At 39.3% G+C, this 25386-nt stretch overlaps 1 protein-coding gene across 4 annotated transcripts in view; it reads right to left on the bottom strand.

Annotated features, from left to right (window-relative positions):
* The window catches only part of ZCCHC14 (zinc finger CCHC-type containing 14), an 88108-nt gene that overhangs the window by 48182 nt on the left and 14540 nt on the right, over nt 1-25386 (bottom strand). For 3 of the 4 annotated variants that reach the window (XM_063141237.1, XM_063141236.1, XM_063141235.1), the window contains 6 exons: nt 22133-22256; nt 6539-6612; nt 3458-3529; nt 3081-3190; nt 324-418; nt 169-223 (listed from right to left, as the gene is read on the bottom strand). In XM_063141237.1, coding sequence (XP_062997307.1) covers nt 169-223; nt 324-418; nt 3081-3190; nt 3458-3529; nt 6539-6612; nt 22133-22256 — 530 coding nt within the window. Of the gene's footprint in view, nt 1-168; nt 224-323; nt 419-3080; nt 3191-3457; nt 3530-6538; nt 6613-16523; nt 16699-22132; nt 22257-25386 lie in introns of those variants that run through there. The other variant, XM_063141238.1, reaches the window with a different exon arrangement.

The following is a 25386-nucleotide window of genomic DNA, read 5'->3' as shown; positions in this document are numbered from 1 at the left end:
AAACTAGCAGGAATACTGAATTTGTACTACACAAAAAACATCCATGAATCTAACATCACAGTGATAGTGAAAAACATTCCCCCATGATGACACAGGAAATCAGAACAACGTTCCACAGCTCGTCTACATCACTCACTCTGTCACTCAGACTCACAAAATTAGTCTCACCTTCCAGAAGCACCCAGGGTAGTACCAACTTTATAAAGGGAAGCATTGCCAGGACCTAAAAACAAGGGAGATTATTAGGTGGTATTTAAACAGGCACTGACTGACTGCTTTTACTCATGTATTGATTGGAGTGTTGAGTGAAGCTTAAAACTCACTTGAACTCTGAAATTGTTGGGAGTGAGGTGAAGTGCTGAAAAATTTCTTGACATGGTCATTTTTCCAGACGTGCGAAGGTAACGATGCCAAATACCTGGAAAATAATTTCAATTGCAGGTTTTATTTGCATTTGGATCACAAAGATCAAACTTGCAGCTTTAACTGAGGATTGCCAAAATGGGGGTTTCAGCACACAATACAAAGGGCAGACACATATACTGAAGTCGTAGTAGTCTTTTACAACATGAAGTAGTAGTAGTCTTTTACAACATGTAGTAGTCTTTTTCAACATGTAGTCCCAAATCCCCACAGCATGAACATGTAGTGAAAAAGAAGAGTATGGTTTTCTCTTGCTAAGGACACTAGAAAGCGAGCTATATCCACCAATTTGTGTAACGTGAATTGAGTCATACTATCACCATGAACAGACCGGAATTTGTATGGACTCCGAAATTGGCTTCTAATTGTGCTCTTTAAATTCACATGTACTGTCAGTATTCTAGTTAAATATTTGACATGAAGACAATTCACATAAACCAGAATTGAACTGTGAATAGTTACAATTCCGAAATTGGAAATTAATGTATATTGCTTTTACAGGAGAGTAGCAGTTCTAAAAGATAGCAGACAGGCTTCTAAATGTTCTTTCACCTCTTCTTTATTGGGTGCTTTGTCTTTTCTTACACATTTAAAAGATGGAGCTTTTCCTAAAAATATATACTGCCAATCACGTATTATATTGCCATCGTTTTTCTGAAGGGGAGGGAGGAGATAATAAGACCTAATAGGGAAAATGTTTTTAATTGCATTCACACTTTAAAAACACAGTTTTGATTTACTAGGAGACACAACACCCAAAGTGGAGGCAGTGTCTGACTTGTAGACTTGAATGGTGGGAAAAATAAGTAAACCTCAAGAATCCAGATCAAATCTGGACATCTGGCAAGTCAATTAGTATGTGCTTTGCTGGAACTTTCAGCCCAATTACAATCTCAAATGTCCCATGATGGTGGCTTTCTTTGATAATGATTAGGGCATGTGAAAATCATTAATATGAAAAATGCAGGCACTACATTTTTGGAGGCTCAAACTTGTAATGAGTCCAGATTTTTTTTTCCAAAAAATAAATAAAAAATAAATCTAGACTCCAGCTGTCATGAAGCAACAATCACTGTATGGACATGCCATTTAATCCAGCAAAAATGGATTACTTAAAACTGGTCCTTTATAGCTGTTTGTAAGCTAACAGCAGCAATAATTGAAGAGATTTTGACTGTTATATTATTCCTGTCAATAAAACATGAACTTCAAAGTTCAGGAGAAATTAATTAAAATCTATTATTTGGCTTAGTTACCAAAAGCACACATTTCCTGCCTCAGTCCTGGGAGGCCACACGAGCAGTTCTAACCGATCCTTGCAAAAAGTGAAGACACTTCCCTAGACTCTAGGACATGGGTTCTCAACAAGGGGGGAATTCCCCCCTGGGGGGGAATTTTAGGGTTCCAGGGGGGGAACTGGGACCACTATTCAGCAAAGTATGATGTCCTGTAGATTATGTCTTCCTACACGTTATTAAAAACGTCCCAGAAAAGTGTCATGTCGTGTGCAAAAGCCAGGCCTTTGCTCTCTTTTCACTCCCTCCCTCGCAAGTTTCAAGCTTCCCATTTAAAGGGGCAACGCAAAGCATGGGAGCTGAGAATGTAAAAGGGTCCATGCTTTGCATTGCCCCTTTAAATGGGAAGCTTGAAACGTCTAGGATTGCAAGGGAGGGGAAAGATAGCAAAGGCCTGGCTTTTGCACACGACATGACACTTTTCATGTGTCCAAGAACTGGCAAAGAAAAAACAATCACAGGTTTCTCATTGACTGTAATCTTCATCGAATAAAATAAACTACATTACACTGGAATTCTATTGAACTTTTTGTTCATTGAAGTATGCTTCAGTAACTTTAGTCTGTTAAGTAATTAGTTCTGAATATTAAAAAAAAACTAATTTTATTCAAGTTTTAAATTAAAATCTATCAACATTTTCTATTGCTATTAAATTTGTAAAACTCTACTATAAAAGTAATCCAAATAAATATATATGTACTAATATAGAAAAAAAAGATTTTCAATATTATATGCATATTATTTGGAATGCACCTTTTGAGTTAGACTATCTTGGGAAGGGGGGAATTATATTCTGAACAATGGTGAGAGGAGGAATGGAGCAAAAAAGGTTGAGAACCACTGCTCTAGGAAATATGCCTCTAACATACTACTGAATACTAAATACTATGGGTTGGATCCAGACTTAATCATGCTTAGAGTAGACTCAATGAAATCAATGGGAGTTAAGTCAGTCATGTCTGGATCCAACTTAACTGGGGCCCTCAGACTACAGCCTTGTAGTAGTAGTAGTAGTAGTAGTAATCTGTTGTTTAACCTAATCTCTTGCCCTAATTATTATTTTTTAGATTGTAAGCCCCTAGGGCTAGAGATCTATCAAATCTGTCCTTTGTAAAGTGTTATATACATAGATAGAGCTAACAGAATGAACTCATGTATGGCTGGTACTTTAAAATTCCTAGGAGTCAAACAGGCCAGCAGGAGCAACTACTAAGAAAACCTGCTTGAGTGTTTCAAGGACATGTAAAGAAAAATGCATTCAAGACAAATGAAAATCAAACAAATAGTAAACATATCTAGAAGTTAAATCCCAGTAGATCTGTACAACAAAAAGTTCACGTAGGGAAAGATTTCTAAGTATACCTAAGGTCCGATTCCAGGTCCATATGGTTTCTGTCTAAGTAAAATGAATCTGGACCAGCTAGGCAAGGAATGAATTTCTCCAAGTTTTCTTCTGGGTACAGTTGACCTAACTAAGAAAGAAGGTATTAGATTTCAAACTGAAATACAGCAACCAAAAATTTATTTTATTTATTTATTACATTTCTATACCGCCCAATAGCCAGAGCTCTCTGGGCGGTTCACAAAAATGAGAAGGACAAAAGAAGAAATAAACTCACTCAATGTACACCATTTATTTAAAAGCAGTCTTGAGTCACACACTGTATGAATTTTATCTATTCCAAAAACCAAGATGCTTTTGGAATATTATGTATACGAAAGCCAAGATATGCTTTTACCTTTGAAATGAATTCAGTCACCTCAGCAGAAGACTTTGTTACCGATGTCACTGAAGAATCAGACCATAAAACCTTAAGAGAATGAAGAAGAATGATTTTAGTTCCTTGCACCGGACGCTACTGGACTTGGTTTTGTTAGTATGGGTTTTCAGTGCAAGTGAATGAATGAAAAAGGGATCTGCCCCTATATTTTCATTTCATAGATTACTGTTCCCACCCTCCTCCCAAGGACAGAGGCTTATGTTACACCACTGCAACTTTACTGTGCAGCCACAAGTAGTAACGTTTTGTCTCTCATTATCACTTGAATTTGAACCTTCACTGGTATTATTTCATTTATACTTGCCTTTCTGAATAAAATACATTTTGAACAAACGTAACAAGCCAATTGCATTTCAAGTACCAGTTGGAGGAACATACTCCTTTTTAAAAGCAAAAACACAGACAAATTCTGCTGTCAACTCCTATAGTTACTGTATTATCCAGTATTTAAGCTGTGGCAACTTTTTGTTTCCTCATGTAAAAAGGGTCACAAGACAAATTGTGCCTCTTTAATCAGCAAAATGCACGACGAGGAAACTTCCATATTGATGGTGCAGACAACATATTGCAATAATCACATCGACTAGCTGTGCGGGTCAGTAATGATGCTGGCGCATTGTTATGCAACACATTGCAGAGTCTGCAAATCAGCTGAATTCGGGACACAAGATGGGCATCTGATCTATGGATTTGTACCTGAGGATTTTACTGAGGCAACACTGGCAGCGTCCCCTTTTCTGTATTTTCAGTAAGCTTATTCAACATCTTCATCGACACTACCCAAAGATTCACTAGGCTGGAGGCTGACTGATTTAACTAAAATATACGTTATTTTTTACACAATTCAAAAGAGTCTATTCAGCACTTAAATGCTCTATTGCATTTTGTTTTTGCTTCAGGATAGAAGTATTTGGGGTTTATGGGAAAAGGATTTTTATCCTTAATAAAAAGTGTGTGTGTGTGTGGGGGGGGGGTAATCTTTCCATGTGATACTAGTATCAATGACAACCAAACACACACATTTTTCCAGCCCTGAGGATACTGCCAAAAGCAATGGTGAGAGGAGAGTTCCAAAATACATTACGTAATTGAGGAATTTCCTCTTCCCAGGACTTGTTCCTCTAAAACTAAGAAATAGCAGACAGTTTTTAGCTCCACCTCAGGCTTTTTTGATCACACATAAGTGATGCAAGAAGAAAACAATGCTCTTGGGTTATACACTTCTACAGCCTTAAGAACCACACCTGGATGGTTCAATTCTATTACTGTCATCTTGCATGTGTGTGTGTGTGAGAGAGAGAGAGACACACACACACAGCCTACATACATTTGTTGATCCTGACACCATTTTGCTGACAGTTTTGTAGTTCTCATTGTCTTGTTAGCATTAGTATTCTGGGGCAGAGGAGTTTGTACATGAAACTCTCTCTTTTTGCAAATCTGCCATGAGGACATCAACAACAGCTAGCCACCAAGTCTATGTAGCAGACTCGGGAAATACATTATGAAAAACAGCAGGAGAAACATATTAGCATGATTATTTATTTGATTCATTATTCCTTGCCTTTCTACCCAGAAAATGGCACTCAAGGCAGCTTACAAAGCAGTTTAAAACAGATTAAAATACAATAAAAACACAACAATTACAGAATTAGAAACAGCACCTAATCCACAGACCCACTTACAAGCCAAGATTTTTTTTTTAATAAAGTGGTGCCTCCCTTGGGAGGGGGTTGCACAGCCTAGGAGCAGTCTTGAAAGAAGGGCCTCCCTAGAAGATCGTAAAGACTAGGCAGACTTATACGGGAGAAGGCAGTCTTTCAGGTAGCCTCGTCCCAAGCTGTACAGGGCTTTATTGGTCATAATCAGCACTTTGAATTCTGCCTAGAAACAGACTGGTGCTGCAACGTTCTGGACCAGCTGAAGTTTCTAACTAGTTTTCAAAGGCAGCCCCAGGTAGAACGCATTACAGTAGCCCAAACAGGATCAGACATCTCTAGGAATGGACAAAGTTAGCACACTAGCCTCAACTGTGTGAACATACTCCTGGCCATCAGAGACCTGGGCATCCAGGTTCAGAGCTGAGTCCAAGAGTACACCCAAACTGCAAGCCTGAGTCTTGTGTAACCCCATCCAGCACAGGTTAAATCCCTATTCTCTGATCTGCCTGTTTGCCTTCAACTAGTCCATGCAGCTATCGGTTCAGAACCACAAAAACTTCCTTGGATTTATTATTATTATTATTATTATTATTATTATTATTATTATTATTTATATAGCACCATCAATGTACATGGTGCTGTGGAAAGGAGACCGAGCAAGCTGGGTGTCACCAGCATACTGGTGTCACCAAATTCCCAAACTCCAGACAATCTTTCCCAGTGGTTTCATGTATATGTTACTTTGACAGAAGAAGCTGCTTCTACCCAGGATTGTCTAAAGTCAGGGAATTATAATGCTTTCCTTATTCCACATAAGTGGAACTAGGACATTTTATTGTTGTGACCTATGGTAATGTTACATAATGTAACAACAACAGATATTCTACACCTTCACAACTGTGTCCAATTTTCTCTATCACTATTTTGTTTGATCCACCTCCAGACAGAAGATATACTTTGAATATTAGGATGAACTATCATATAAATATGAGTTCATAACCTTTTATCTGTTTCTAAGGGCATAAGTGATGCTCAAGATCCCTCCACACACATTAACTATCCTCTTGTAAATACAATCACAGTGGTCCATGAAGTGGTATGTTCCACGCTTTTAAGGCAGTTTGAATATGAACTGGCAATCCAACTTCCTTTTCTAAAATAATCATAATCAGGGTTTCCTATACCTTATGACATAATATACATCAAAACACAGTATCTAATGCCCCAAGGCATAGAATTTCTGTAGCAGAGTTCGTGTCTTTCAGACAAAGACATTTACTTGAATACTGAGTGTTCTGCGTGCCCATAAATGTTGGGCATTTTACACTTCTTTAAATTTAAAACTGCTCTCTCATTATTATAAATCCTTGGAACTTACCTCAAAGGAATATTCAATGTTCCTGTCATTCTTCTTAGGCAATAATCCCTTTAGTTCCACTTTTTCAACACTCACTGTTAAAAAACAAAGTAAGGTATGAGTATCAATGCCATAGCATTAGTTTCCTTCTCTCGATCCCGCAAGCGCAGCTTCACACAAACATAAGGCCATGGACAGCAGCAATTGTAGCAGAAGCCCTGCACTCTGGCGTTCGTTTGTTGTCAAAGAAAGCATGACCAAAGGCAGTTGATGAAGTCTTAAAGAGTAGCTATTTATGAGGAAATTTCAAAGCAACAATAAAATGCTTCCCCTTTGTGGTTACAGGGCTACCTCCCATAAGATTTGAAATTATCCTGCCCCAAGCATGAATAACTTAAAAGTTCATGAAGTACCAGTATTTTCACTCTTGGGAAGAGCACAGTTGACATTATCCCTGCTCAGAGAACTTGCAGTCTTAAATTACATTGGCATGATCAAGGTGGAAGGAGGAAGAAAACAGAAATGCTTGCCAAGAAGTTAGCAAAAAAAAAACCGGGGAAGGAAGGGGAACGATTCTACAACTTTGTTCTTCTACAACTCTGAAAGTAACTGGTTCTTTCTCTGCAAAATAAAATAGAAGAATGCAAATACAGATTCGTAAATACTTTTATTACATTTGTATACTGGCTGACCTCCAAGCAGTTTCAGGCAGCATGGATTCCCACTTTATCCTCACAAGCCTGTGAGGTCATAGAATCATAGAATAGCAGAGTTGGAAGGGGCCTACAAGGCCATTGAGTCCAACCCCCAGCTCAATGCAGGAATCCACCCTAAAGCATCCCTGACAGAGGGTTGTCCAGCTGCCTCTTGAAGGCCTCTAGTGTGGGAGAGCCCACCACCTCCCTAGGTAACTGACTCCATTGTTGTACTGCTCTAACAGTCAGGAAGTTTTTCCTGATGTCCAGCTGGAATCTGGCTTCCTCTAACTTGAGCCCGTTATTCCGTATCCTGCACTCTGGGAGGATCGAGAAGAGATCCTGGCCCTCCTCTGTGTGACAACCTTTTAAGTATTTGAAGACAATCTTCTCTTCTCCAGGATAAACATGCCCAGTTCTTTCAGTCTCTCTTCATAGGGCTTTGTTTCCAGACCCCTGATCATCCTGGTTGCCCTCCTCTGAACACGTAGTACGTATTCAGTACGAGTAGGTAGTACGAGAAAGGGCAGTGCAGTGAGCCTCGAGTCTGTTAGCCCTCTTCCCTCCAGCTGAGGGCAATCACCTACACTATGCTCCTTTTAAACTCCTCACTTAGTGTGTGTGTGAGAACGCTCTTTTTTCAAGCCTCCCTCTTGCCCTGACTTTTATATGGAGTTCTACAGCAACACTCATTTCCTGGCCCCTTCACCTTCCTCATGAGTTCTTTTTTCATGCCATGTTAAACCTCTGTAGCAAAAATGTATCTTCCTTCTGGGCTAGCCTCGGCAAAGAGGAGAGAAGGGAGACTACCAAAAAGAATTTCTGCTTACTCCTCCTCACCCCGGTCTCTGCTTAGCCCTCTGTCTTCTCTCTTACTCGCTCCGCCCCCCATCACAAACCCCATTCTGCCTCTGGGGCCTCAGGAAGATTTCTTGTATTCTAACCCCCCACAAGTAGATTAGGCTGAGGATGGTGACTAGCACAAGGTCATCAAGTGAGCACCACGGTTGAATGGGAACTTCAGTCCAAGTTTCCCTCTGAAGCAGCATTCATATTCGATGCTGAGGTTCATTTCACTGTTGTTCCTTGACTTTTCTAAGCACCCAACTTACAGATTCTTATTTCTTTCAGCAGTTCTTTCCCATCAGTATCTTGGAAAATGAAGGCTTTTCTTGTGAATTCCAAAAAAAAACCACCCTTCCCTTGCTTTACCAGCATAGACTTGTAGCATGGTGAACTTGAGACTACAGGAGCATCTTATGGGAGCTACATGGCCCAATTGTAATTCCATGTGGAAATGATTAGGACATACGGTACTGTCATGTCTTGGTTTTGCAGGGAAAGAATTTTACTGGGGAATAATGGAGGAGAGAGAGAGATCACATTTTCATGAGCTTTAAATCACCTTTGCCACCCAACTAAAACTTCTGTCAGTGACAAGGGTCTGTGTATACTGGAACAACCAATACACTTTCCTGGCTCGTGATTCCTTTCTTGCCCTTTCCTTTAAAAAATTTGGTTCTTATTATCACTAAGGAGAGGTGTGCTGATCAGTTGAAGAGCCACACACACGCTAAATGGCAGGTGATACTTTCCCATATTTTCAAAAGCCAAGACGGCAAATCACCGAAGACAGTACTTCTAAGGAGACAGTTCTATACTTGTTACTCACACTGGCAGTCACCCTTTTCCACTACTTTGTGCAAAAAACCACAAACATCTGTTCCCAGTTTCAACTCAAAAGGTGCTTATCAAGTTTGAGATGACTTGGCTTTTCTTTTTGAACTTTATGAATGAATTAAAACAATCCAAGGCCTTTTTCAGACTCATATCCTGTGCTCTTTTCTGAAATTAGGGCTGGCCAAAGATGAAGGTCTTGTACTTGGAAGAGACTTTATATGTAGAACAGGTTAATGGAAGCATGACCAGGAGGCAAGGAACAATATGGACACTGCCAAAGAGTTGTGGAATACAGTCGCAATCAGGAACTACTTATTAATGCTTCCTGCACTGAAGAGGGCCAGAGCTGAGATCCACAAAAGGTATGAGACTTCTTTGAAGTCTTCAAAAGCTGAGATCAATAGGCCTCTCTAAACAATAACATTATTAATGATAAAAATATGTTCACACAGTTGCCAGTTGGTGTAAAGCTGGAATTAAATGAAAGACAGTAAGAGATGCAAAGAACAGTTTTGGGGAGCATATCGCTAAGAATAGAGCCTCGTGTGGCGCAGAGTGGTAAGCGGCAGTTACTGCAGCCGAAACTCTCCCCACGGTCTGAGTTCGATCTCAGCATTAGCTGGTTCTCAGGCAGCCGGCTCAGGTCGACTCAGCCTTCCATCCTTCCGAGGTCGGTAAAATGAGTACCCAGCTAGCTGGGGGAAAGGTAACCATGACTGGGGAAGGCAATGGCAAACCACCCCGCTACAAAGTCTGCCAAGAAAACGTCAGCGAAAGCAGGCGTCCCTCTAGGAGTCAGCAATGACGCAAGTGTTTTGCACGAGAGGTTCCTTTCCTTTCGCTAATAATATTGTTCACAATTTATAACTTTTATCAATATATCTCAGAAGCAGGAAACCAACTAGAGAAGCAGTTGAACTGTGGGATAATAAAGAGAGTTGCAGGAGTACTAAAATAGGGTAAGGAGATTGCGGAGAAGCTGAATGAATTCATATGTCTTCACTGTTGAAGATGTAGGGTAGATACCTGTGCCTGAACTGGTATTTTCAGAAAGGGAGTCTGAGGAACAAGAGTCTGGTGACAAGAGATGAAATTCTAGAACAAACAAGTCACCAGGTCCAGATGGTATTCATTCAAGGGTTCTTAAAGAATTCAAGTGTGAAACTGCTGATTTTCTAACAAAAATATGTAACATGTCCCCAAGATAGGCCTCTGTACCAGAGGATGGGAAGTGGCCAATGTAATGCCAATTTAGAAAAAGAAATCCAGGGGACAAAATCTAGGAAGTTACAGGCTGTTCGCTTAACATCTGTTTTGGGTAAATAGGTACAAAGTGTTATTAAAGATAAAATTATAAAGCACACGGAAGGATAAGTCTTGCTGAAGAAGAAGCAACATGGCTTCTGCAAAGGTAAGTCCTGTCTCAATAAACTTTTAGAGTTCTTTTGAATGTCAACAAATATATGAATAAGGGTTATCTGGTAGAAATTGTTTACTTGGACTTTCAAAATGATTGTCAAAGTCCCTCACCAAAGACTCTTGTGCAAACTTAGCAGTCATGGGATAAGAGGAGAAGTTGTCTTATGGATCAGTAACCAGTAAAACAACAGAAAGTAGAGAGTAGGGATAAATGAACATTTTAGTAACAAAGGAATGTAAGCAATGAGTTATATCAAGTATCTGTATTGGGGACAGTGCTTTTTGAACTTGCTCATAAATGATCTGGAGTTAGAAAGGATGGGTGAGATGGCCAAGTTTGCTGATAAGAACAAATTATTTAGGGTTAAAACAAAAAGGGATAGAAAAGAGCCCCAAAAGGATTTCTTCAATTTGGGGAAATGGGCATTAAAAAGTCAAATGTGGTTCAGTGTAAGCAAGTGCAAAGTGATGCAAACTGAGGAAAGGGATCTCTGGGTTGTTGTGGATAAGTTGATAAAACATTGACCTAGTGTGCAGCTGCTGTCAAATGGTTAAGTCCCATGTTGGGGAATCATTAGGAAAGGAATCAAAACTAAAACTGCCAATACTATAATGGCTCTTATGTTCTTAAATATGCACACCTTGAAGCAAGGATGACAGAATTTTAAGCTTGCTTTGTAAGCCACCAAACACAGTACTGGCATTAGCAGACTTCCAAGACGAAACATCACTCACAATGGATTGTTTTCCCTTTTACAGGAGTATTTTAAAAAATGCACAGTGGCTTTCTTACTCATGGGTAAGATTCTTTACAACTGAGACACATTCCTGACTATTAGAGCAGTACGACAATGGAACCAGTTACCTAGGGAGGTTGTGGGCTCTCCCACACTAGAGGCCTTCAAAAGGCAGCTGGACAACCATCTGTCAGGGATGCTTTAGGGTGGATTCCTGCACTGAGCAGGGGGTTGGACTCAATGGCCTTGTGGGCCCCTTCCAACTCTGCTATTCTATGATTCTATGATTTGAACCACTGGTGATTTTTTTGGTTGTTGGTTTTTTTTTAAATGAGCAGGGTGACAGACATAGCCCCCAAATTAATGGTTACTTAAAGGTTTTGAACATACATAAAATATTAAACTTTGGAACAAAAGGACAAGCCAATTAACTGTTATTTTCTAAAATACAAGAGTTCTTTGCTTGCTGCTTAACATGCCAGCAGGCAAAACCAAAAAGAATTTAAAATAGCCATGTTTCTACAATGAATATTAGCCTATTATTTAAAGCATTCCCCCCACCCTGTTCCATTAATGTTCTCTCCTACCCTTCTCAAAAACATTTTTCTCCTACATGGTAAATACCAGTTTAAAATCCAAAATGTTGAGGATCCCTTTCTGCTGTCTGTCCATATACAAGAGAACAGCCAACACACACAGCTTCCATTGAAAGTTGCAAGAGTTGAATGCAGTAAAATGAAAACTCAACTACAATAAATACAGTGCTATTGAATGCATGTAGTGTTACTTTTCAGTACTTTGAATCACAAATGTTCAACTTCCTCTAAAACCTAGTTAGAGACTGAACTAACAGGGAAACATTCACGGCCAGCCATTTATTTTCTGAGCAGTTCTTCCACTGCGAAACAGGTATCTGTGCACCACATTAGGATGGCGAGGGGAGACGGATTTAGCACTAGTAGTCCTCGGAGTAAGTGCTGTATATTAACCTCTTGTGCCATGTTGCTTAGGTAACAGCTTCATCATAGAGCCACAAGTCAGATCCAAGGAAAAAATTGAGCAGCCAGACACGTGTCAAAGGATCACATGAAATTATCTCAAGATGAAACAGTGGTTTGATTCAGCCACTCAAGACAGGTACATGGAACCTTTCAGTAAAAACGATCCTAGAATCCATTCTGTGTATTAAGTACAGGAGAAGCACAGGTTACTTATAAAAACTAATATTTAACTAATGCCTTAACTAATTCAGAAAGAAAACATCACAAGTAACATTCTATAGAGCAAATGTCGTTCTACACCTAGGAAGACAGTGCCAACTATAATTTTGAGCCAACAGCAAGGACTCCCTTACAGGAGCTCTTCACTGAACCCACTCACTCCTTCCTCCATTTATAACTGCTCAGCTAAGCTTTCTATCTAAATCATTAAATATTAAAACGACACAGAAACCTTTAAACTTAAACTTTACTCCATTTAATGCTCAGCATACAAGAGACACAAGATTCTTCTGACACACATTAACTTGCTCCACAAACAACCCCAAGCAGAGCTGGAAGCAGAAACAATCCTGTCTCCTTGGAGATGGAGAACTGTGTTAGTAAGAAAGGAGGGAAATTGTGCAGTGCAATCTTGTGTGTGTCTACCCAGCCCCACTGGGATCAATGGGACTTATTCCCAGGTGAGTATAGAACTGCAACCCAAACAGTGGTTGCTTTTGGTAAACAATAAAACCAAAACACCAAAACCACGAACACAAAAAAACCTTAATTGCTTTTCTTTGCACCAGGGGTGCACAACCTCAGCCCCAAGGGGGGGGGAATGCAATGCTGGTATGGTTTTATTTGCGTTTAGCCAACCTAAGAGCAGAAAACAACCTCCTTTTTCTGAAGCTTAGTATTAATAGGAAGTAGTGAGTCTGAGTAAGAGAGCATATAAAGGACTGGGCACAGGATAGCTAGGTCCCCAAGGGATAAGCTAGTGTGCAAACCAGGAGAAAGATTCATTGTGTTGCAAGTATTTCCCAATGAATTGTTTTTAAACAGTCACAACAATTTTAAAGTAAATGGCAACAATGTTACTATTCTGCAATCATGAAACATACAAATGCAAAAAAACAAAACAGTAAGCAGCTAAAGAGCTAGCAGTTATGGGAGTCCTATAATAGTTTACTGTTTTATTTATTACAAGGAACCAAGGTGGCGTACATAATCCTCCTCCTCTCCATGTTATCCTCACAACAACAACCCTGTGAGGTAGGTTGGGCTGAGAGTGTATGACTGGCCCAAAGTCACCCAGTGGGTTTCCATGGCCGAGTGGGGACTTGAACCCGGATCTCCCGACTCCCAGTCCAACACCTTAGCCACTACACCACACTGGCTCTATTAGAAAACAACTAAATAGCAAAGCAGTACATAGTATTCATAAGGAGTACTATTATTGTTGTGGAATGCCCTCCCCTTGGAGGCCCGACTGGCACCAACGCTGATTTTATTCCAGCGCCAAGTTAAGACATGGCTTTTGAACAAAGTCTTTGGTCACTAATATTCACCAAGCCTATACATAGTTTTAATTGGTTTTACTGTTTTTAAATTTTGCACTGGTTTTAGCTTATTAATGGTTTAATTTGTTTTTAGCTGTGTATATTTGTTTTGTATTGGTTGTATGATTTTATCTGTATGCCGCCCTGAGATCCTTGCGATATAGGGCAGGATACAAATGTCTTAATACTACTTTTTTACATTAATTATTATATGCCAATCCTATAGGCTAGTATTGGAGAATAGAAGACGAATGAAGAATATGAAGGCTTTTTGTATCTAACTGAACACCAGTTTGAAGTCATAAGTAGCCAGTGCCTATTCAATGATCCAGCTGAAATTAATTATCTAAACCCAATCAATTACCAGTGCACATATTTTCCCACTGTATGGGCCACCGAACCACATTTCAAAATACCTTTTGGTACAACTAGAACTCTGCTTCAAAACATGTTACACAGCTTACAAATCATCTTCCTCCTAGAAACCAAGTTATTGATACAAAATGTAAACACTTCTAAGTGCTATAGAAGCATGAAGCCCTTACTGAAAAGTAACAGTCTAAGTAACTGCAGTACAAAAAGATTGCTCTGCACTGAATTTAGAGGGGAACCTGGAAAAATTAACTACACCAAAAAGCATAATATTTATCTTCTAATGAGTATCCAATTCTAAAGGGTATGGTGATAGATATCCACAACAGAATTTCCACAGTAGTTAATGAATGTAAGCTCAGGAGAACTGTCATTTTACACTTACTTGTAAACATTAAGGGGTTTTCCAGTTTTATAAATTACTCATAAGGGAAGCGTACAGAGTACTCAATATTATTAGCTTAAGTCCCCCCACTTCCAGTTCATAGTGCTAATATTCTTAATGTTCCTGTCAAGTTCTACTGCTTGGTTCCTTTTATTTTAAAACTCTTTCATTTGTCTCCAAAGACAGGATCTAGATTAAAATGAAAACTTGGGTTTATATCCTCTCATTCTTAAAGAAAGAAAGAAAAATAAAAACAAAGCATGAATTCAATAATGGGTGTAGTGAAGTCAGCATCTTCGTTAACCACAAAGCTTCTCTTAATAAGCATTCCAGAAGTTTCAACATATTAAGGGTTATGAGGGGGAAAAACCCTTCTATTTAAAAGGGGAATGACTCATCTTTGGGACAGGAAACTAAAAACCAGAGGAATATTATTTTTGTACAAAACAGCTGAATGAAGCATAAGAATTTCCTGGATAACAGTTCTATGTTTTGTGTTAACCTGGTTTTCACAATTAAACAACCCATGGTTTGTTAACCATGGATTATTTGGGAGCGAGCAGGAGTGAGCCTATTGGCTTCCACCCGCTCACCCACGTCCTTATCCCTGGGTTATCTGTGATGTACAAACCCAGAATTCTAGGTTGCTGAGGGAGAAACAACCCATAATTAGATCCCGTGGTTTTTCACAATCTCACATGAAAAATAAGTATGTTAATTCTTGGTAAGTCTAGGAGCAACATGTTGATCGTCATAGTTGACTGATGCTAATCTTTCAAACGTTTGCCTCATCTGCATTGCACACTAGAACTATAGAATGCATGCAGAAACATGGAGGTGAGGTAAAAAGGTGTCAAAGAACTTCCACTACCACAGATCATATTGCAGGTCTAAGCAAATATCCTAGATTCAGTAATAATGACCACACAAGGTAGAACACCTTGTTAGATTTACCCTACCCAGTGCCTGTTTACCCTACCCTGTGCCTGTTTGCATTCTCTTCCCCTCCTTATTGTTTTATTATGATTTTATTAGAATGTAAGCCTATGCGGCAGGGTCTTGCTATTTACTGTTTTACTCTGTACAGCACTATGTACATTGATGGTGCTATATAAATAAATAAATAAATAAATAATAATAACACAAAAGCTTTCAACCTTCAAGTTTTCAAAAAAAGCACACATACACCTTCTTGAAAACTGTGGTCATCAGTAGTAACTCAGAGGTCAATTCACAACTTGCAAGTTAAATATAAACTCCCCAAATATAGGAAATCTATATTTGAAATACAGATTCCAAGGCAGCCTTATTATTTGGGGAAGGGGGTACTAACAACTTGAGAACAGTAGACAATACCAAGAAGAACATTCCAGCATTTTGATAATTTTGGAGCTTGGTGATTGATCTTCGGAGACAGCAAGCTGCGGACAGAACTGATTAAAACTGTTATGCAAGGAGAAATACAGGATTTTTCTCTGTATGGAAAAATGGTAGATTGCTCAAACATAGAATCTTTAAAAGGTGCAGCCCAACTCAACAACCACCATATATAACTAAAACAAGCTATAAAATGATGTTCGATGCAAATTACAGCAGCAATTGATGTCTATATTGTAGCCATGTGTACTGTTCCGGTTACCCCTGTCAGGAGGGGGGAAAGAGCTGGAAAAGGAACACGAAGGGCAGCTGCGGGGTCTTTCATTTAAGAAGACAGGAAATAGTGGGATAGAGTTCATAAAAAGTTTATAAGATTAAGAACAGGGTGAAGAAAATCCCCTTGCACACAGAAAACAACATGTGTTGAAGGTTTCAAGTCTAGAATTCATCCTGATATGCTAATGTTTATGTATAGGGATTCTCCCCCACCTCCTGTCCCTGTTGGGAACATTCCAATATATAACTGCCCCACATGCAATGATGTGGCACAGTCCAAGAAACACTGACAGGGCCGAAGTTGTGCAATTCACTGCTATATGCACAGAACATTAAATGACCACTGTCGGTTGTGCATTCTAAAGGATTGGACATGTTTTGTAGGATGAATCTATCAACGTTAAAATCAAGTTTCTGCAACTGACTGTGAAGTAAACTGCCGCTTCACAGAATTCAGTAGATCAGGACCTTAAGTAGCTACAGAATGTTCAAAACATGAGTATATCACCCAATGGTATCATACCTGGGAACATGCCAGTAGGACTACAATGTGTCAGCAGCTGCTGGGACAACATGCCTTAGAGAACTTTCAGGTGGTAAGACACCGCGCCAGGGGATCATATGGCAGTCAGAAAAAGTTCTATGCAGAGTAATGTTTGTGGCCAAAGCTGCAGTCTTAATGTAATTCAGAAATAAAATGAAGTGGGATCCACAACATTAAGTTATGAGAAAATAGTATAGCCTTATTTAAACTCTTTCAACAGGCTACACCAGTTTTACAGAACACCTCCCCTAAGTAAAAACAACAGAGACTTTTACTACTATGAATACATGGCTTTCTACAAGAAACTACTGCTCAGGAGCTATCCAAGTATTTGAACATCTATTCAATCACCATTTGAAATCACATATAAACTTAAGATTGTTTGAGAGAGTCACATAGGGATACTCTCAAGAGATCTGTACGATTTATACCACTTTCTTTCACTGTGTATGTAAATGATGAAATTACATCAGTGCTGCCCCTTCAAATTATTGTTAAAAATAGCATAGGCATGATATGCTGCTGAAATGGATACACTCAATGCTGTGAGGTAACGTAATAAATCAATGGTCTTTCCTAAGGAGAACAACACGAGAAGTTAAGAGGCAAAAGCAGCTCTGCAATTTCTACTTGGCTTTCTGAATTTATTTATTTATTTTGCTTATTTAGAAAAAAACAAAGTTGTGCTATTCAAATTTCTAATTATAAAACTAAAAGATTATTCCAGTTGGGAGATAGGTGATCACAGCTGGTGCTTAGTCATTCTCAGACAGCTAACCAAGCCATTTTGCTGCTTTCTTCTTCCAGTGACACATGCTGGTTAATTTCACCTCAAAGGGTCTCAGGAGAAGAGCTACAAATATCTTCTGCCCCCATCCCAACAAACTTACAATTTGACCTCTGTTGCTACACTGACCCCTATACTCCCTACACGGATCAACATTCTGCATAATTTAACCTTTTTAAAAAAGCTTAGACTTATAATGTGCCTTATCCACATAAGACTCAGGGTAATGAGAGCCAGAGTTTAGGTTTAAGATTCATTTTTATCTTAAGTTTGTTTTAAATGCGGTTACACGTAAAGCTGCATAATGCACATAAAACCCACATTTTGCAATCAAAATTTAAAATGCCAGTAAGATTGCTTACACATGCTAATTTTGCATAATTTGGAATTCTGGATTGTAAAAGGTTTAGTAATGTATTGCTAGTGTTGTTTTATGAATGTTTGCTACCTTATTATTGTATCTGGGTGTTTGTTTTTTAAAAAAACGAATTTTAATTTTGTAAGCTGCCATGGGTGGGCTTCTGCTCTGAAAAGCAGCCAAGAAATATTTTAAATAAATAAATAAATTACGGAACAAAATATTTAGAATTTGAATTGGTTTTCATTCTCTTTGACCAGGAGTAAACATTCTTCTTCATCACTTTGTTACGTTTTTCAACTGATAGTACTCAGCTTCAGTCCTACTGCATTGGTCCTAACCCAGCCACACTTTATGGTCTCCTGTTCCCTGGATCTATGCTGTTTGCTATAGAGACTTCTGAGGTTAACATCTGCGTACTTCACACGCTGGTTGATGAAAGATTTGAAGTCTTTTCAACAGAACTTGCCCCAGCATTTCTTTACGTCTTGGTCGTATACCAAAGTGACTTTTAAAATAAACTTGCTACAAGAATGTGTCTTTAATCAACTAGGCTGTATAAATACCTTCCCAATTCTTGCATAACTATTATTCTTATTTGACTTCAACTGAATTTAAGTACACGTATCTGCACTGGATTGCAGCCACCATCTCCAACTCAGTACTTCCAATACAGCATTTCCACTTTTCACTTCCCTCCACATGTAAGCAGTTCCATTCTGTTTAACCACTTACTGCTTACATCCTACCCTTGTTTATCTTGTTTAAATTCCAATGCTTTAAAGCAAGTCTTACAGGAAACCAATGCCTATACAAGCGAAAATGTTAGAGTGTGTGTGTGTGTGTGTGTGTGGGCAAGAGAAGAATTGTATGATGAATTGTTGCTAATAGTAGTAAACCAAATTGTTGATGGACAGTATTTAAAATGCAACTGGGCGCAGGTATGTGTATGTGTGTGTGTGTGTGTGTGTGTGTTAAAGGGAAGACTGATTCTACATGAAGGTACAATGTCTATGCCTTACAAATACAGGACTTTTTCTGTACACTATGTTTTAGAGTGGTTCATGTACACTATCTCACATAAACAACCAGAAGTCTCTGTGGCCATAGCTAGACCAGGCCTATATCCCAGGATCGTCCTTGTACAGCCAAATGACACACAGAGGATCCTGGGAGCAGGCAGGGACGACCCCTCCATTTGCCTGGGATAATCCTTAGGTCTAGCTAAGGCCTATATTGTCACCAATACCTGACTTTGGAAGCTGTGTACCTGTTATACATTCCTACATACATAATGGAACAGAGTCACTTCAGAAGGACCCCAATGCAGGAAGGTTAGTTTTTATGTTTTGTAAGTTCTCCATTTTACCACACTACTGTAAGAACTTATCTAATGTACAATTCATTTTAAGACATCTGGTTTAATGTACTTTATCCCACACTATGCTTTTGGAAAATATGCTGTGGTCAAGACATCTGGTAAAGTTCTAAAGAGACATGCTATATGGATGGTGCAGTACTATTTGTTGCTCATGTTGTTCATCCATGAGCTAGGGATGAATAATTTTGTTTTTGTTTTAAGTTTTACATTCAGGGACATTAATTCTAGCTTCCCCAGTGGCAATAAGACAGCAGGAATTTCCAGTTTACTAAACATTGTGGCGATTATTATTTATTTATTGTTTTTAGCAGCAAGAACTCAGGCTAGACTATTTATTACTCTGATCATTCATTGGATTATTGTCAGAGCGACATCCAAATTCTGTTCTATACACATGATCCCAAAGGCAAGAAAAATCTGTTTTCAAAATTTGTGGAAATTAGCTCAATTTACCATGTAGACAAAATGACAGATGCTGAACTCCAACACAACTAAGCTGCTTGGAATCACTTAGTATTGAACATGGCCACAATTATCTGTTTTTGCTTCACAAATTATTTAGGCTGCATCCTATACCCACGGACCACGGAGTAAGTCCCACTGAACTCTTTGAATATTCAACACCCAGCCATGGCTTGTCGTGTTGTGCGAACCTGGGGATCGTGGGTTATGTGAGGATAAACAATCCCTGCATAAGCCACGGTCTGCTGTTTAATTATGTGAGGGTTGTTTAACCCTCACATAACCTATGGTCCCCTGGGTTGCCCAACATGATAAGCTGCTGCTGGGCACTGAATATTCAAATCCAGACCACTATGCCCCCAAAGCCCACCATGGCTTAAACAACCCACAGTAGCCTGTTTTGATCATGCAAACCAGATCTTACTCTCCATGTATTACATACGATCAAGCAAAGATAGGAGCAAATGATCAACCCTGGACTTCTGATGAAGGCAGAGCCAAGACCGGCAACTGAGAGGGCCTCCTCCCCTTCTGGGTGGCAAGAAGTCTGTTTGATTGGCCCTAACTTCCAGGGAGGTGGAGATAACCCTTTCCTGCCTGCTTCACTCCACTGCTGACCAAGAAGGGTAATAGGAAAAACATTCTAAGCTATTACTGAAGGTTCTTCTTAAATTGTCATTTTAAAACTGAAAAACTCAATGGATTTCTTAGCGCCAACATGAGTTAAGGTTTGATTAATCAAATGTCCCATTCTAAAACCTTAATGTAAACAACCCTATACAGATTTGCCAATATCAGAAGCATAAGCCCTCAACGAAATAGGCATGGAAGATGTAATCTTCAAGACAGAGATTGGCCATTAAAAGAACGGGAACATTTTCCAGTTACCAGAAAATAAGACTTGGACTGACAAAGCAGTGGAAAGCAACTTGATGTTGCTGCAGGCACCTAACATTTATTCAACAGAGTTCTGCCTGAGGCAGAATACTTATTTTCCCCTCTAATTTATCTTGTTAATCCCTATATTTTTACCAGTCGTGGTGGAAGAAATCTCTTTTTTATGTGATTTTGTAACTATTTTGCAACGATTATGGCAGCACCGGCACTCAACGTTTCTAGTTAATGAGCAGGAGTAATTTTTCTTCATTATATTAATATGCAGGTGTGTTTTTTCCACTGATCCTTTTTTCTTTCTCCCAGCATGCTCAGAAGACACAGTTTGTAGCTATCCAGTCAGTGACGGAGGCAAGCAATACACAGAGGTTTGCTCTTATGCCTGCTGTTTGTGTCTTGGCTGAATTCAAATCCGTCTTTAGTTTTTCTAGTACATGGTACTAAAATTATAGCTTTATTTGCAGCTGTATAAGAAGACTTGCATAGTAGCCGCTAAACTTGACATTCTCTCTTGACAACCGCTAGATAAGGCAAGAGCAACAACAGACCAGAAAGACCACTTCTAGAAATTAATTACGTGTTGATTTATCAAAACTGAACTTAATAAAATTTGCTTCTAGCTACTGCTATTTTAAAGGCTAGGTTCCAAAGTATGGAGAGACAATGCAACCTGGTTTCCATTTTTCTAGGTGAGATTGCTCTACAGGGCAGAATCTAATGGGGAGCTTATGCCCCCGCCAATTCTCCTATGCCCCGCTAATTCAGTTGCGCAAGTGATCCCTAGTGCTTGTGCAATCTGGGGCAACCAGAAACAAGTGAAAAAGCTCATTTCTGGAAGGAGGCAGTCGGCGGAACTCACATAAGGAAGCACTGCCTATCTGTCTCCTTCCAGAAACAACTTTTTTGACTTGTTAAAACTCAATTCGGGCGCTAAAACTCCCTTGTGTAGTTGTGGGTCCTGCTTGCTCAGGACCCACTACTTGTGGAAGGGAGGGTGGAAATGAATTGGCAGGGCCATAAGCACACCAAAGGATTATGACCATTGAACCATCAATTCTCTCTGTTCCTGATGTTCTGATGTGAGTGTTACTGGTTATGTAGCCAAAATGGCATCACCCACATACGAAAGAGCAGTATCAGGTTTACAGATATACAAAAAAACTGGGGACAGGGATTGGGCAGAGCACTGCAGAGGGCATAGCTGACTGAAATAGTGAATGGGAGCACATTTTGTTGCAGTTCCCTACCTCAATTATATTACTATTATTATTATTATTATTGAAAAAATGAAGTCATATTGCTGTATATTTTACAGAGAGGAAGAAATTTAACTAGAGGGGCTTATCTAATGTTATTGGAGGGGGGGCACTGTTTAAACTATACAGCATTCTAGACCAGAATTCATTTCAGGCAACAATTAGGCTGGCCTAGAAGCTGCTGATATCTAGTTGCTATTGGAGACCAAATCCAGAAATACTAGCTTATTGTCAAGCATAATAGTAGTTTATTATCAACCAGGATTTCTGAAGATGAGTTTTCCTATGAACTGACATTAATTTCCTGACATTTACTAATAGACACTAGAAAACATTCTTTTAAAGTTTTGAAGCAATTCTTAAATAATTTTCAAGCAAGCAGAAACACACATTTTCCTTTCAAAAATAAGAATATCAATCAGGAATATTATTCAAAATCTGTAAATGCACCTTTGGAGTGTTTCCCTGAAGGCCTCTTGGGTAATGACTCCTCAATGGAATGTGCTGATGTATGTAGTGCATTTTCTAAACTGTTACCGACGCTGTTTATGGGGGTCTCAGATCTTGGAGTGACCTGGGGAGAAAGAAAGCCACATGAAACAAACTAGTCAATCTTACCTTTCCAAATTAAAATAAAACTCCATGGTTTATTTGAAAGCAAAGTTCTTGATTACAAGTTGCTACGTATGGTTTACAAAGTTCCCCTATACTCACAGCGAAGATCAAAATTGCATTTTAGAGATACCCAACTAATCACATAATGGTTCAGTTCAAATGCAATGTCAAACCATAGTTTGGCACTGTACATGAACCAAGCCAAAATATGCAACCTGCAGATTCTGACCTGGTTTGCACATCATAGCAATTCCTGGGTTGTTTAACCTAGGCATTGTGGCGATGAGTGGAACGTGCAAGCCGTGCACTCGTTCCCGCAATTAATTAACGATTTGGGACAATTGCTGGCTTAACTCTGGGTTGTTTCATCCATAAACAACTCAGAATCCTGGGTTAGTAGATCATAAAACAATCTTGGATTGTTCATTAAAAGTAGAAACAATGAGCATGAGGTTCGTGCACTCACGAATTGCTGCTGTGACATGCAAACCAGGCCATTGTGTGGTTATGCATTTGTCCGATTTTACAATTCTCCAAGCTGGAAATGAGTCTCTTACTTCTTAAATGTTTTATTTTATCTGGAATATGTTCAATCTTGTTCTCTTTCCGCAATCATCAACATTCAACTAATATGCTGACTCACTCTTCTCAAATACACACACAAACAAAAAGTCCTGAACAGTTCCAAGCACAGTACTTGTTGTTTGGGGGCTCGCGACAACTGTCTAGAAACTTTTTCCGCTGAGTATCATATCCTCTGATGCAATATATGGTTAAGATTCCTCAAGAAGAGGACATTCGATGGAACAATTGTTTACACCATTCTTCTGTTTCTTCTGAGGTGCTTCTCTTAACTAAAGTTACAGAATGCAACAGTCAGAACATAAACCCTAATATCCACCGCCTTAAAAAATGATTCAACATTTAGGCACAACAGATCTTCTGTACCCTACTCCACCTGCACAGGACCTAGTAAATAGCCTGTGTTGGGTTTCTTAGCTTGCAAGCTCTCCTATTACTGAAATCTGGCTCCAGGATCCCAACAAACTGTTGCTTATCATCCATCCACTTGCTTCCAAAGCCAATGCACTTTTTTGCCATCCTTCTCACTGCTACGATCCTTCATACAGTATCAGGCTCTCTGTTCCTCCCTATGATTGCCTCAGTCCCTGAGTCACAGCAGCAAGTACACCATCCATCATTACTATCTTAAGAAGATGCCCAAGACCAAGCATGATTTCCAATACGCCCAGTACTCCAATAGTGTACCAGCCTAAACGTAATTTCTCTAAGTCATCTAGGCCTCACCGCCATACCAAACACTGTTGCAGTGGTCAACATTAACTGGGGGCAGGAAACAACACTCATTCCAGAACTAGGAATGTCCTCATTGGTGACCCAGAGGCTGGCATTAGTAACTTGATAAATAAAAACTTTGCATATTAATACAACAATAAAAGATTGGAAGGGGGGGGAAAGAAAATTAGAAAAAATGAGCTTTGCTCTAAAGCAGTGGTTCTCAACCTGGGGCACTCCAGATGTGTTGGACTGCATCTCCCAGAATGCCCCAGCCAGCAGAGCTGGCTGGGGCATTCTGGGAGTTGTAGTCCAACACATCTGGAGCGCCCCAGGTTGAGAAAGGCTGCTCTAAAGGGAGGCAAACTACTGGATGGACAGATGCAACAGATAAAGCCAGTAATAGGCTACAGAGGATACTTGGGATAACAACATGTTGTTGTGCTGTGTTTCAAAGGTAACAGGCACAAAGCAGCTCTTATAGAGTTTGTTCAGTTTTAACATTTGTTTGCTAGAGACAGAACAGCGAAGCAGCACAACTAGCAGTTATCAAACTATTCAAAACGCTGAGACAGGTGTATCAGGTGGGCACATGGGGAAGAAGCTCAGCCCTCTGGAGATCCGTCTAACTCCAACTGTTAAGTTTTTGTCACCTGTTCAAGAGCTGTTTGTTTAGGAAGGCATTTAATTTTGGTGAACTATTTTGGTCTCTATACTACTGGAATAATTTTGGCGAACTATTTTGGTCTCTATACTACTGGAATGTTTTCTAACGTATTTTCTTTTATTGCTGAGTTAACCGATTGCTCCCAACCTTTTGCACATGGTAAATGCCCCTTTCCTATCTCCCCATTCTTGTGCAAATCCCTCTATCCATGGTTTGCATTATACCTTCATCACCATTATGACTGACGCTATTCAGATTTCCAATTTTAACCATGATTTGAAATTGGTTTGCAAATCCTGGTTAGAGAGAAATCAGGTATACGCTAACCACAGTTAGCACTGATACAGATAGAAAACTAACCACGGTTAAAGCAAATCATGGAAAAGATGGTAAAGATGTGCTGGAGTGGTGAGGAGTGAGGCACAAGGAATACAAATACCCAGAGCATGCAGCTTTCCAACCTCTGAATCAGAGTCAGAAGACCAGAAATGTTATGCCTGCACCAAACCTCAGTAAGATGTTTAGCTCATTTCAAACTGTCACTCTAGAAAGCATCTTTTGTATCAGTTTACAGGTAGAAACCTATTTTCTACTTTCAATCTTCTCAGGATTAGAAATAATCATAAAGATGCTGTTATTATCTTTACGTAAGTCTATGACTTGTAGATTTAATTTCGATAACCACTGAAATTGTTTCTCATAATATGGTGTTGTTTTATATTTTGCTTCAATTTTCTCCCAGTACTCCCTTTACACATGTTGCCAGCTTTTATCTGACTTGATAATTGCAGAACTTAATAAAAATGGAAAGAAATCTTTTTCTTCACTTCAGCTGCTGATAGCATGCTTGGACAAACTTTGCATTTGTTATGTATTAATACCTATACAGATGTGGGCTGATCTGAGCTGCAAAGATGTGGACGTTCAAATGACAATAAGAAAGCGTGATCAGCCAAGAATGGAAATTTTATGAAGGAGTTAGTAGTTGTTCCATCCACTTTACCTTAGCTAACTTTTTGTAGTTTGTTGTGGTGTTCAGATGAGTCTCAGAAGACTCTTTAAAGCAGCCTTCCTCAACTTGCTACCCTCCAGATGTTTTATACTACAACTTCCAGCATTCCTGACC

This window comes from Elgaria multicarinata, chromosome 14 (genome assembly GCF_023053635.1).
Source record: "Elgaria multicarinata webbii isolate HBS135686 ecotype San Diego chromosome 14, rElgMul1.1.pri, whole genome shotgun sequence".
Taxonomy (NCBI): domain Eukaryota; kingdom Metazoa; phylum Chordata; class Lepidosauria; order Squamata; family Anguidae; genus Elgaria; species Elgaria multicarinata.
The sequence above is the reverse complement of the archived record's forward strand: the minus strand, read 5'-3'. Positions and strand labels throughout refer to the sequence as shown.